Source organism: Pristiophorus japonicus, chromosome 15 (genome assembly GCF_044704955.1).
Source record: "Pristiophorus japonicus isolate sPriJap1 chromosome 15, sPriJap1.hap1, whole genome shotgun sequence".
Classification (NCBI taxonomy): domain Eukaryota; kingdom Metazoa; phylum Chordata; class Chondrichthyes; family Pristiophoridae; genus Pristiophorus; species Pristiophorus japonicus.
Window position 1 is genome coordinate 58,143,174 of NC_091991.1, and position 12,284 is coordinate 58,155,457.

The window sequence follows — 12,284 nt, forward strand, 5'->3', positions numbered from 1 at the left end:
TGGCTAACACTACTCTCTCATCCAGTCCACTAACACCACAGATCAATTGATCATTTATCTCATTGATGTTTGTGGAATGTTGCTAGTGAAGTATGGCTGCCACACTTGCTTAAACACGAATAGTCACTGCACTTCAAAAATAATTCATTATGTGAAGTGTATTCAGACATTCAGATATGATAAGGCACTACATAAATGCAAGGACTAAACAGCATTATTTCCCAGTTTTGTGTCGTAATGCAAGTAAAGGAAGTATTATAGCCCAAAAGCAGTGGTGAATTGTATGCAATGGGATTTGCATTATCAAATTATAATGTAGGTGTTGTTGAATGTTGTGCATTGTATTTGTTCGAATTTGACTGTTTGAAAAATTATCAGCAACCACAAATGTTATTTTTAATAATGATTGCATTTCCCATGGTGCAGGTTAAAGATAGTGGTGATACTGATGTGATGGAATCAGGGAAATCATCAGCAATTTAATGCAGCAAAGTTATGGTGGCATCACAGAGGGAAATGGTTGTATCAGAAAAATAATGGACAACCAGATCAGTAAAGGCACTTAATTTAGGTGGGAATGCAGCAGTAGCAAGGAAGTAAACAGCATGAATGCTGTTAGTGGCACCCTAGTGAGATTGCTATCATTACAGCCTTGGGCAGAAGGTACAGCAGCAGTCTCAGGACAGACTGATTGTTTAAAACAAAAAAAGATTGGAAGTTAGATGGGTAGTGGTTTGTCCAGGACAGATTTATAGTAAAAATGCTTAGTTGTAAACAGAAATATATCATGTACCATAGTCATTGGCTATCTGAAAAACCAACAACTGATTTTTGAGATTGGTGCCATTATTTGTTCAAAGGAACCAATGTGCTGCAATTTGAGGGGATGGGAAATTGGGAATGCTGTGGTTGAATTTAGTACAAGGTACATAAGGGTCATTTCCCCAATCAGTGTCAAAAATATCCAGACTCCTGGGCACATCAGCACTGGCAGAGTGGCAGGCCAAATCTAGCAGATTCCGTGGGATAGGGTAGTTTAAGTATGCTCCCTTCCTATTTTCCCTTGTGCAGGAATTGTTATCACACCTGGGGGCTTTGCAAATCAGGAGGGCAAGAGCCATTTGGATGGCGACTGTAAAAGTATTGTAGAAGGAGCTTCCAAAACTGCTGCCATTGAAGAGAGCCTGAAAGTTTAATTGAAGGAGGAGGCTCCAAGAAAACTGTCAATTTTTGAGGTTGTTGGAAATATTCCAAGTAGAGCCAGTGTATAGCAAACATGGCAAGGGGTGATCATCATCATCATCATCATAGGCAGTCCCTTGAAATTGAGGAAGACTTGCTTCCACTCTAAAAGTGAGTTCTCAAGTGACTGAACAGTCCAATACGGGAATTACAGTCTCTGTCACAGGTGGGACAGACAGTCGTTGAGGAAAGGGTGGGTGGGGAGTCTGGTTTGCTGCACGCTCCTTCAGTTGCCTGCACTTGGTTTTTGCATGCTCTCGGCGACGAGACTCGAGGTGCTCACTGCCCTCCCGGATGCTCTTCCTCCACTTAGGGCGGTGTTCGGCCAGGGATTTCCAGGTGCCGATGGGGATGTTGCACTTTATCAAGGAGGCTTTGAGGGTGTCCTTGAAATGTTTCCTCTGCCCACCGGGGGCTCACTTGCTGTGCAGGAGTTCCGAATAGAGTGCTTGCTTTGGGAGTCTCGTGTCGGGCATGTTGACGATGTGGCCTGCCCAATGGAACTGGTCGAGTGTGGTCAGTGCTTCGATGCTGGGGATGTTGGCCTGATCGAGAACACTGACGTTGGTGTGTCTATCCTCCCAGTTGTTTGCAGGATCTTGCGGAGGCAGTATTGGTGGTATTTTTTTGAGGTGTATATGTTCCCTGTCTCTGAGCCATATAGGAGGGTGGGTATCACTACAGCCCTGTAGACCATAAGCTTGGTGCCAGATTTGAGGCCCTGGTCTCTGAAGACTCTCTTCTTCAGGCGACTGAAGGCTGCGCTGGTGCACTGGAGGCGGTGTTGGACCTCGTTGTCGATGTCTGCCCTTGCTGATAGTAGGCTCCCGAGGTATGGAAAATGGTCCACGTTATCCAAGGCTGCATCATGGATTTTGATGACCGGGGGGTGGGGGTGGGGGGGAGGCAGTGCCATGTGGTGGGGTCAGGTTGGTGGAGGACCTTCGTCTTACGGATGTTTAGTGCAAGGCCTATGCTTTCGTATGCCTCAGTGAAGATGTTGATGATGGCTTGGAGTTCAGCCTCTGAATGTGCGCAGACCAAACGTCGTCCGCGTACTGTAGTTCAATGACAGAGGATGGGAGGCGGAGAAGCACTATTGGCATGAATGCATGTCCTCATCTTTCTTATCTGGAAGGAGGAGAGCATGCCGGGAGATCTCAGAGATGCTGTAATCGTGACCATCTTTAAAACAGGGGACAAGTCTGACTACGACAACTACAGAGAAATATCCCTGCTGTCGGCCACTAAGAAAGTCATCGCTAGAATCCTCCTCAACTGTCTTCTCCCTGTGGCTGAAGAGCTCCTCCCAGAGTCACAATGTGGATTTCATCCACTAAGGGGTACAAAGGACATGATCTTCACCGCTCGACAACTACAAGAGAAATGCAGGGAATAGCACCAACCCTTGTATATGGCTTTCTTTGACCTCACAAAGGCCTTTGACACAGTCAACCGCGAGGGACTATGGAGCATCCTCCTCCGTTTCGGCTTCCCTCAAAGGTTTGTCACCATCCTCCGCCTGCTCCATGACGACATGCAAGCTGTGATCCTGACCAATGGATCCACCACAGACCCAATCCATGTCCGGACTGGGATCAAGCAGGGCTGCATCATCGCGTCAATGCTCTTCCTCGTTGCAATGCTCCATCTCACGCACAACAAGCTCCCCGCTGGAGTGGAACTAAACTATAGAACCAATGGGAACCTGTTCAACCTTCGTCGCCTCCAGGCTAGATCCAAGGGGTGACCAATCTTGTTCTTGGGATGTGGACACTGTGGCAAGGTGAGCATTTATTGCTTATCCATAGTTCCCCCAGGTTTGATACAATGGAATGGCTAGCTAGGCCATTTCAGAGGGGAGCTCGGATCAAGCACATTGGTGTGGGACTGGAGTCACATAGGCCTGAATTCTGCCTATTTTGGCGGGTCTGGTATGGGCGGTGGCCATGGCGGGTTGTGACCCTGCTGCTTGCTCCATCCCGCTGCTGAAAATGACTTTCCCTTAATAGGGCCTATTAAGCCGGCCCAGTGAATTACCCGGCTCAATTAAATGGTTTGGGTTTGGTGACGTCAATCATGACGCGTTTTCAGCCGGGATATTTAAAGGGACCATGGCTACATTAGATTTGACGTTTAATCTAACATTATACTGCCAGTGTACTACAGCATTGGAGTGCTACAAGCACTGACAAATGGGTTCCCGACCCACTGTCAAAAATAACACCTTTCCCACCCAATCCGCCTCCAATCATGCCCGCTACCACCTCAGAAAATTCCGGCCATAGAGTCCAGGCCAGATAAGAACAGCATATTTGCTTTCCGACAGGGCGTTAGTGAACCAGTTGGGTTTTTATGACAATCCAACAGTTTGTGGTCATTTGTATTGATAACCAATTTTTTTATTTACAGATTTTAACTAAATTCAAATTCTCAAGCTACCATAGTGGAATTTGAACTCACTTCCTTTGGAATATTAGTCCAGGCCTGGGAGGGTACACTTATAGGGCCAAATAAGGAAAAACTTCTTCAAAGTGAAGAAGAATGCAAAGGCATAGAGGGTTAATTGGCTCTCAGTTAAAGAAAGGGGCGGTCTAGCCTTTGCATGCATCAAGATCTCAGCCCACTGTAGCCTGCGAAGCACTAACCCCAGTGTCACTTCTTAATCCTGCTAAATAGTGTTCCAGTAGCTCCACCTCTAAATTGGTGACTTCCTTTCATAGCACAAGAATTTGTTGTGGGATCAACTAGAAATATATTAGCATTTAATCGAAGAAAATGGCCAAACGTATGCTTTCAAGATAATTTGATATTGGGCAGTAAAATTCTAACAAACATGAGATTCACCTACAGAAGACAGGTAATGCTGAACCTGAAATAATAGCAGGAGCAGAACTAAAATTTGTAATACAAGGTTAGCCACTTTTTGAATTGTGGCATATTTCATATTTGCACATTCTAATCATATAAGAAGTTGTGGTGCATCATTTAGCATTGGTCCAGTGTGTTACAATGGTACAAACTAAAGCACTTTAATTTCTGCCAAAGCCACAATATCAGGTTTGCAAATGGAGGCTTATGTAATTATTACCAATTATATTTTTGATTATATTTAATTCCAAACAAAAATAACAGATTGGATAGCAGACATGAACGCTTCAGCAAATATAACATCTGTTATAGTGAAAACTTATTGATATGGGCCGACATTGTGGTAGGCTGCTTCAGAAATTTAACCTGCCTTAAATCTCTCCAGTCAACTGTGCAACATCCTTCTTTAATCAATACCAAAATATTGAATATCCACTCATTTTAAGAAGTAATGGACTTCTGCTGGAAGCAGCTGCACACTATTGCAGGAATCTGGTTTCATAGACACCAAAGTTGGAAACGTAAATAACTTGGTCAAACACTTTTAACAAATAAGTGCATTGTAGTTACTCATATTAAGAAAACCCAAATCATGCTTCGTGATCGAGAGGTAACGCAAAGTTCAGTTATAGACTGTATAGCAGATATTCAAGTGCACACAAATTTATGACAGTTTTTTAAATTTTAAGTTTTAATTACACTGAAGTTCCAGTTATGATGAAATTTAATTTATAATGAAAACTTTCAGAAGTTCTAGTAATATTAATTAGGCTGAAACTGCTCCTTACTTATTTCTAGTTAATCTTCATCAAATAGGATTTAATTATAAAACTATTCCACTGTAATCAAAGCTGTCAACATTGGGGAGATGTTAAAAGTGAGATTTATGATCAAAAACAGTGAGGCATGTCACAAACCTATTTAAATAACTGAAACTGTGTTTATTTTTAAGATTGAGGCACTAAAAGAAAGTTATATTTTTAAACCAAAATGAAACCAAATGAGTGAGACTTAAGTCTGCACAATAACATTTACTGATTATGTAATACTGTACTGCACAATTCAGTTTTGGCTCACAAGGGCATTTATTTTTCAGTATTCCATCAGCAGGCATTGTTCCAAAGATGGATCGGTTGTTTTTTTTAAAAAGTCGCCTGACAATTTTTCTGGTCATGGCACATTTTGTAACCTAACCACTAATTTAAAAAAGTTAAAATGATAAACAAAGTCTAATATATACTGGAGTCATTTTCAACTTTACTGTCTGGGGATAACCTGGCAGAGTGGTTTGCCCAGCCATTGCAGAACCTGCCTGGAACAAAAATAGATGGCTTCTACAATGGGCTGGTGATCCACTGATGAGAAAAGCTTATCCACCAGCATTTTCTGCAGGGGACTGGAGTTTGTTTCAAGTGCGTTGTATGGGAGGAGGGGTTGTAGGAACTCAAAGATGAAGGAAAATGACTTAACATGGAACTATAGATTAGAAAGAAAAAAACACGGAGTAAGACTCAACAGATAAAGCTTAGTTTATCACAGAGAAATTATTTTAGCAACAACATGATTGTAAGTGATTTTTTTTAGGATTAAAACTTTTTATAGCATGTTCTCCTTGGATCTTTTTTTGACCTTCATCCATAATGCAACTTCTCCAAATGAAGTATGGGCAACCTGTTCCCAGACCACCACCAGGCCTCGAGGAAATATGCATCAGTTGCCCAAAAGTCTCTCTCCAATTTTCCTCCCTTCCGGGGGTAAGATACCTTTCCTCCACTTAGTGCCTTTCCACAAAAATACAGGTTAAACAAGTTGTGCCACCTTCTAAAAGAAAATATAAAAAGTTTTTCCTTTTTATGTGTGCCATCCTACTGACAAGTATACCTGCGGGTACCTAAGCTGTCTTGCCAAAAAGTTTTGATTAAAAACAAACTTATGGCTTTGCTTCACATGTCACATTAGGTAAATTTTGGCATTCATTTGGTAGACAGTTCTAATCCAGAAGTCAAAGTAATTCAAAACTAAAATCACTGTGGGCATTATGCTGCACTGTGAACCTGCTATACAGTTTAAGTCATGCCAGGCTTGGGGGCAGGAAAAAGGATGACATTGCAAACATAAAATTAAAATTGAAAAAAGAATAACAAACAGGAGTGGAACAGGCATGTTCATTGAGATGGTTACTTACGTTCACCTCTGTGATAGCTATATCAACAATGCTACCCACAACAATTAAGGCATCAAATGTATTCCATGCATCACAAAAATAGTGCTGCATGTGAAAAAGAGAAATAAAAAGGAAAAAAAAGACAAGGAAAGAATAGAAAATAAAAAAGGGAAGAGAAGAGAAAATAAGAGAAAGAGGTTACATGTGCACAGCATTTACTCTTATAGACAAGATTATCTATGAAGAGTTGGTCCTCAAACCCCTTGTTACCTACACATCCAGGACTTCAGACCGTACCAGTTGGGCCACGTTAAGCCATTTTGTTACGAAACAAAATTCGCAATTTTTGCACATGTGTTTGCCCTGATTTGACCTGCATTGCTTTCCTAACTCTCTGAAGTCTCACTAGTTCCATTGGAGTACTTGTGGCTAGTGAAACTAGTAGAGTTAAACTCTAACAATGTGAAGCTGGTTAAGAAACAAAGAAAAATTACATAGGAGTGATCTGGAAGGGTATCATATATACTTACATTGATCTCACTCAGAATGACGTCTATAATGCTGCCAATTACGATGAGGAAGTCAAAAACATTCCAGGGATCACTAAAGTAACCCTACATGGTGCAGGTGGGGAGTGGGGGGTGAAAGGCAGGTTAGAAGTTGGTCTTAGACTCAAGACTTTATATGGCAAATATTCTCACATTCGATAACCTCAAGTTAGCTCAACAACACAGTTTTACACCATTAGCAGTACCGGTGCTGGTCCAAATCAAGTTTTCATATTACACCAGAAATAAAAATTTCAAGGATTTTTAAAATATATAATGAAAATAATCTACTTTCTCCCCTTCTCTTTGGGTTATATATCACCAATGACCATGAGGCAGGTGATTTGGTTCCAGTCCTTTATCCATATTGCACAGAGTCTGCTTTTAGGAGGGGGGGATTCTTTCCTTGATTTTTCTTCCTAAATGGAAGTACCTTGTCTCCATTTGGTGCTTTTGCAGCTTTGTTGCTGAGATTGAAAACTCGCAATACATGGATTGCAGTTTTACCAAGGTTTTGTAGCAACACAAACTATTTGTAAACAATGCATCTTAAGTGAAGGATTTGTTTTTAATAGTTAAGATGTAGCTTTTTTTTAGAAGTACTGTTAGTGCATATTAAACTATGTTGCAGGCTTTTTACTGTTAGTATTGTGTGTCCTGGTTTGAAAATAAAAGACAAAAGGAAGACATTAAATTCTTTAAAAAAAGATTAGTACAAGGTGTGCTTTGTAGTTTTAAAAAGATTACTCTTTTTTTTGTTTGGTATCAATTAACAATGTAGAATATTATGGTTTTAACAAGGTTAACTTACATCTCCTTTAGAATCAAAAACTCATGAGAACATCAATTTCATAGGTATCATTTTGTGCTTATGACTCCTGTTCCATCCCGTTCCAGTGAAGTGCCAAACACATGTAATTTGAGAAGCTGTTAACCTTATTCGTGAAGCTAAAACATAAATAGTTTGGGGACCAGGGCGTGGGTAATGTTAAAACCAGCATTCTCAGGCACAGCACAGACAGAGGGAAGTATTTATAGAATGTCAATGAGAAGGGAATTTATCCAGAGGCCAATGTTCTCTTTAAAGAAGCACTGCCAGCACTATAATGCTGTTTGGTAATTTTTTTCTTATGATTTTTCAACATATAATTCATGCTGTTAACCATTGTAAACCTTTAAGATAATGGGCGGCGATGAGATGGGGATGACAATATATTTATTTTTCACTTAACAGGATAAAAATAACCATTAGAGTCATATGCCAATTGTTTTCTTTCACTGGTTATAATAAACTTATGTTGTGAGTTAGGCATCCAAACTTTGATCAGAAAACAAGATGCCTAGGGTTCAAAATTGTTCATGGCTGATTCATGTTTTATCTACAAAAGTGAGGCATAGGCTTGAGTACTCCAGACACTCAAAGCTCACTGCCATCAACAAATCTTTTAATTAACACAAGTTTAGTAATGTTGGATGGCTCCCATGGTTCTTTAGCTGATTGCTGGGGCATCCTTAGAAATGTTTTAGAGAAAGAAATATGTGTTACAGGTAAATTACAGAAAAACATTACATTTGACTTTTAAAGAAAGCTCTTTTCGAGCTAGAGTACTCAATATGCAGACATTGTTGAAGCATTTTAAACATTTAAACCCATTTCATTTGAACTGTTTTTCTTTAATGTGCCAAAATTGTGCAACTCCAAGGGCTAGAAATTTCCCAGCCTGTTGTTATTTGATAAATAACATAATTTTAGTGAATAAATAAGAATAAAAATTGTGCCATTTTTTAAGGGGGTAAATTTGGCCACAAAATACGCCTGTCTTAAAAAAAAACGGCGTTGCACGACGATTAGCATTAAAAACCATTATCTCGCCAACTTTAGCCCGAGACCTATCAACGCCAAAAATACAGGCCCTGGGAGGAGAGAAAACAAAAAGAAATTGCAAAAGACAAAAAATCAAAAATCACAAAACATTTACAAGACCCTTAACTAAGTAATTACTGCAAAAGAATTGAAAAATAAAAACTTTAACTTACCTTTTTTGCAGGTCTTTCTACTTACCAACTTTTCTGCTTTTCTCATGCGGTTATTTTTCATCCCAAAATGGGTTTGCCGAATGGCCAAATGTAGGCGGCGCGGGTTTTTAAATTGCATTGCACCAGGGCAATCCGCTTTTTGCCGATATTTTCAAAACGTCATTCTTAAGATTTGGGGAATTTTGAGCACAAAAAACCACTTTTAACACAAAAAAAGTCGCATTAAAACGTGCGCTAGGCTGGGGAAATTCTAGCCCCTAGTTCCCTGCAAGAAGTCAAGTTAAGGCTGCCCAGGAGCAACATTTTGATGGTCAACAGATAATTATGATGTTATAAAGCACAGGTGACAACAGTGGGGCAGCAGCACATCCCATCTGCTGATGTAAGGCATTTGGTGTCTTCCAGCATGGTCAGAAAATAATTTTTCTTTATAGAAATGTGGCTTTAAAATGTTCTCAGCTGCCCTATTTATTTTCAATTTCTGTCAGTTGGACATGCTTGACAGTGATGTATCATTTGAGTGAATGTAATTCGGTGATGGTTTTCCTCTGCAATAGTTTACAACTGATAACCTTTTGTTGGGGCGGAGTTAAAAATTTGTACTCATCAACAGATGAGGGTTGTCAATAGTTGGTAATGCAACACTTCTCTAATTGTATTCGGTACAAAGTTTGTACACAGTTTGTGTTGTGAATTTCTATCCACCATGAACTGGGTTAGATTGCATCAAATCATTTTACTTTGTATATTTACAGCCAATAAAGAGTTCAGAGTTTCATTTGGTTAGTGTGGCTTGGAAGTTTGGTCAAGCCATACAAAGTTACAGAATTAGTGCTTATTCTTTATAATAAGGGACCAAAGATCCATCATTTCCCTACTATATTCAGGTTCGTTCTGTGCATACTGTGCCTGAGAAATAATACCAGTGCAATTTAAAGCTTACTTAAAACAATCTATGGCTTATAACCATTTCACCAGCCTACTCTGACTGTGTGGATGTTTCATTATGACACTTACATTCCAATAGGGAAACCATATCTCAATCTTATTTCTGGCCCATTCATTTAGTACCATTTTGCTGAAATATAATTGTTTAAAGGGATACCATTTGACCTCAGCCAGTAGTTGGAGTGCCACAATTTCTCCTCACTGCCCTCAGACGAGAGAGGAGAAATATTAGCTGGAGTTTCTGCTCCTAATCATTATCCAGCCAGACTGGCTGCAAGGTCCATGTGCGTAAACAGCAGGTGAGGATAGGATTGGGCTCAGTTATAATGTCCTCCATGTTTGAATAAGCTGCCAACATTCACCGTATTGGCTTACGTGTGAATAATGGTCATGGGCATGATATTGGAGGGCTGCCCTTGGATCCATATCTCAGCAAGCTTCAGTGCCTTCAAGAGAGGGGAGAAAAGAGGAGAAAAATGGGGGCAGGGGAAGGGGAGGCTGTTGTCCTTTTGGTAGGGAAGTAAAATAACTTGTAGTTTCATATATGTAAGTGTTACACTGGCATTTTGCAACCGGTGCTTCCTGTTTATCAAACAAAAAATGTTGTCAAATCCTTTTAAATAAAGACCCTTTAAACATAAACACACCAAATACAGCAATGCAAACAGAATCACAGATTAGTGTCATCTTTGAAGCCAGGGTTAAAACCCACAATATTTTGTTAAATATATAATTTTAAAACTTTATTAAGGCTTGTGCTGGTGAAAGGCTTAAACGTGTTTAAACAGTACATAGTACCCAAGTACACAAACTGCAATTCACTGAGTAAAGCAAAGCAAATAAAGTAAGCAAACTCATTCATCTATTTTATATAATTCTTAGCAGTAGGTAAAGAATTAATAAAGAAGTAATGTCAACCACTGAAAATGAACTGATTCAAGAAACTGTCCCCAAACCAAATACCAGAGCTCATCTGCTTTCATAATTTTTTTACTGAATTGCTTTCCCCCTCCCAGGAGAGATCAGGGATAGGGAGGAGGGCATAGAGAAAGTTTTTTTGCCTCGGCTTGATGAAAAGGACATTGTTGCTCATGCGATGGCACTCGAGATCTGTTTACAGGCATATAATGTACTTTGTGGCATAATCCTCACTTGTCAGTATGACATGAGGTGCAATGACAAAAATAATGCTTGGTCCCTAAATTGAGTATTTGAATTTCTGTGCCCAACACAGCAGCACATCACCCCATCACTCTCTTAAAATAAAAAAGATAATACAGTGTGAACAGGAAATCAAAATAATCAAATATTTTTCAATAGAAAAAGTACTATCCCACAATCTATTTACAAAAGTCTTAATTTCTGGTCATGACAACACATCAGGGAAAATTGTGATTCTTCCTCTTCATCCCTATAATCCTATCTCCATAAAATGGCAAGAGTGTGGTGTGAAATCAATTCAAATCTATTTCCATGACAACTTATTCCTTACATGCAGACTGTGTGGGAAATGAAGGAATCTTATTCTCTGTCAATGACTAATTGGGGGGACAAGGCCACATCTTCATAGCACCAATTACAGCGGGTTCAATGAATTTACCAATATATCCAGCAAGAAGAGTTTTCCCAATCAGGCATCCTATTTAGATCATTTACTGTTTTTATGTTTTGTATGAATGTTTCTTTCATTAGAATTGCTATAATTATAAACAGAATCTCTAATACTGTAATTTTATCAACAAATTGTCAATTAAACATACAGGGGGTGAAATTCGATAAGGCCCGAAAACGGGCGTGCGCACCACAATGCGAGATAAGCCCGTGACCATTTGGTGCTGCCTGCTAATTTAAATGGTTGCAGTGCACAGCCTAGTGACTAACACACTACTGACAATCTGTGCGCTCAACAGCGGGCTCACATTCATGTCGCTGGAGCGAGGCTGCCATTAATTAAAGTTAGTCTGTTCCTTTTCAATTCCATCTCTAGCCTTCTGAAAATAAAAAATAAAGATTCTTCTGAACTAGGCAGTCTGCAGCTCTTATAGCTGCACATCAAGAATGCTAAAAGTGTTTCAGCATTAACACAAATGATCAACAGGCCAGGGAAAGGGCACCCAGGTTCTCGGATGCAGCACTCCAGCTTTGCGCAGGGGGTCAACACTGGGAGTCATTACCCAAAGGGAGCCAGGAGGCCCTCCAGAAAGAAAGAAGTGGGACCAGATCGCCGTGGCCGTCACTGACAACAGTGTTGGCCCCAGGACCTGGCTCCAATGTCCAAAGAAGTTTCATGACCTCAGACTAGTGGTCAAGGTCAATGAATTTATCTGCAAAAGCTGTCTCCTACCACCATTAGCCTCACACACTGCTCAATGCGTGATCCACCCATCACTCGCCTACCAAACATGAGGCATGCCTCAAATTCCTATCTTCATCTCATCCCCTTGGTGGAGATGGTGCTGACCATTCTTGGCAGG

At 40.1% G+C, this 12,284-nt stretch overlaps 1 protein-coding gene across 1 annotated transcript in view; it reads right to left on the reverse strand.

Moving 5' to 3' along the window:
• cacna1c (calcium channel, voltage-dependent, L type, alpha 1C subunit) overlaps nt 1–12,284 on the reverse strand; it is a 1,034,505-nt gene that overhangs the window by 157,285 nt on the left and 864,936 nt on the right. Inside the window, exon 28 of the mRNA XM_070900503.1 lies at nt 6,299–6,382. Within this exon, the coding sequence (XP_070756604.1) occupies nt 6,299–6,382 (84 nt within the window). The remainder of the gene's footprint in view (nt 1–6,298; nt 6,383–12,284) is intronic.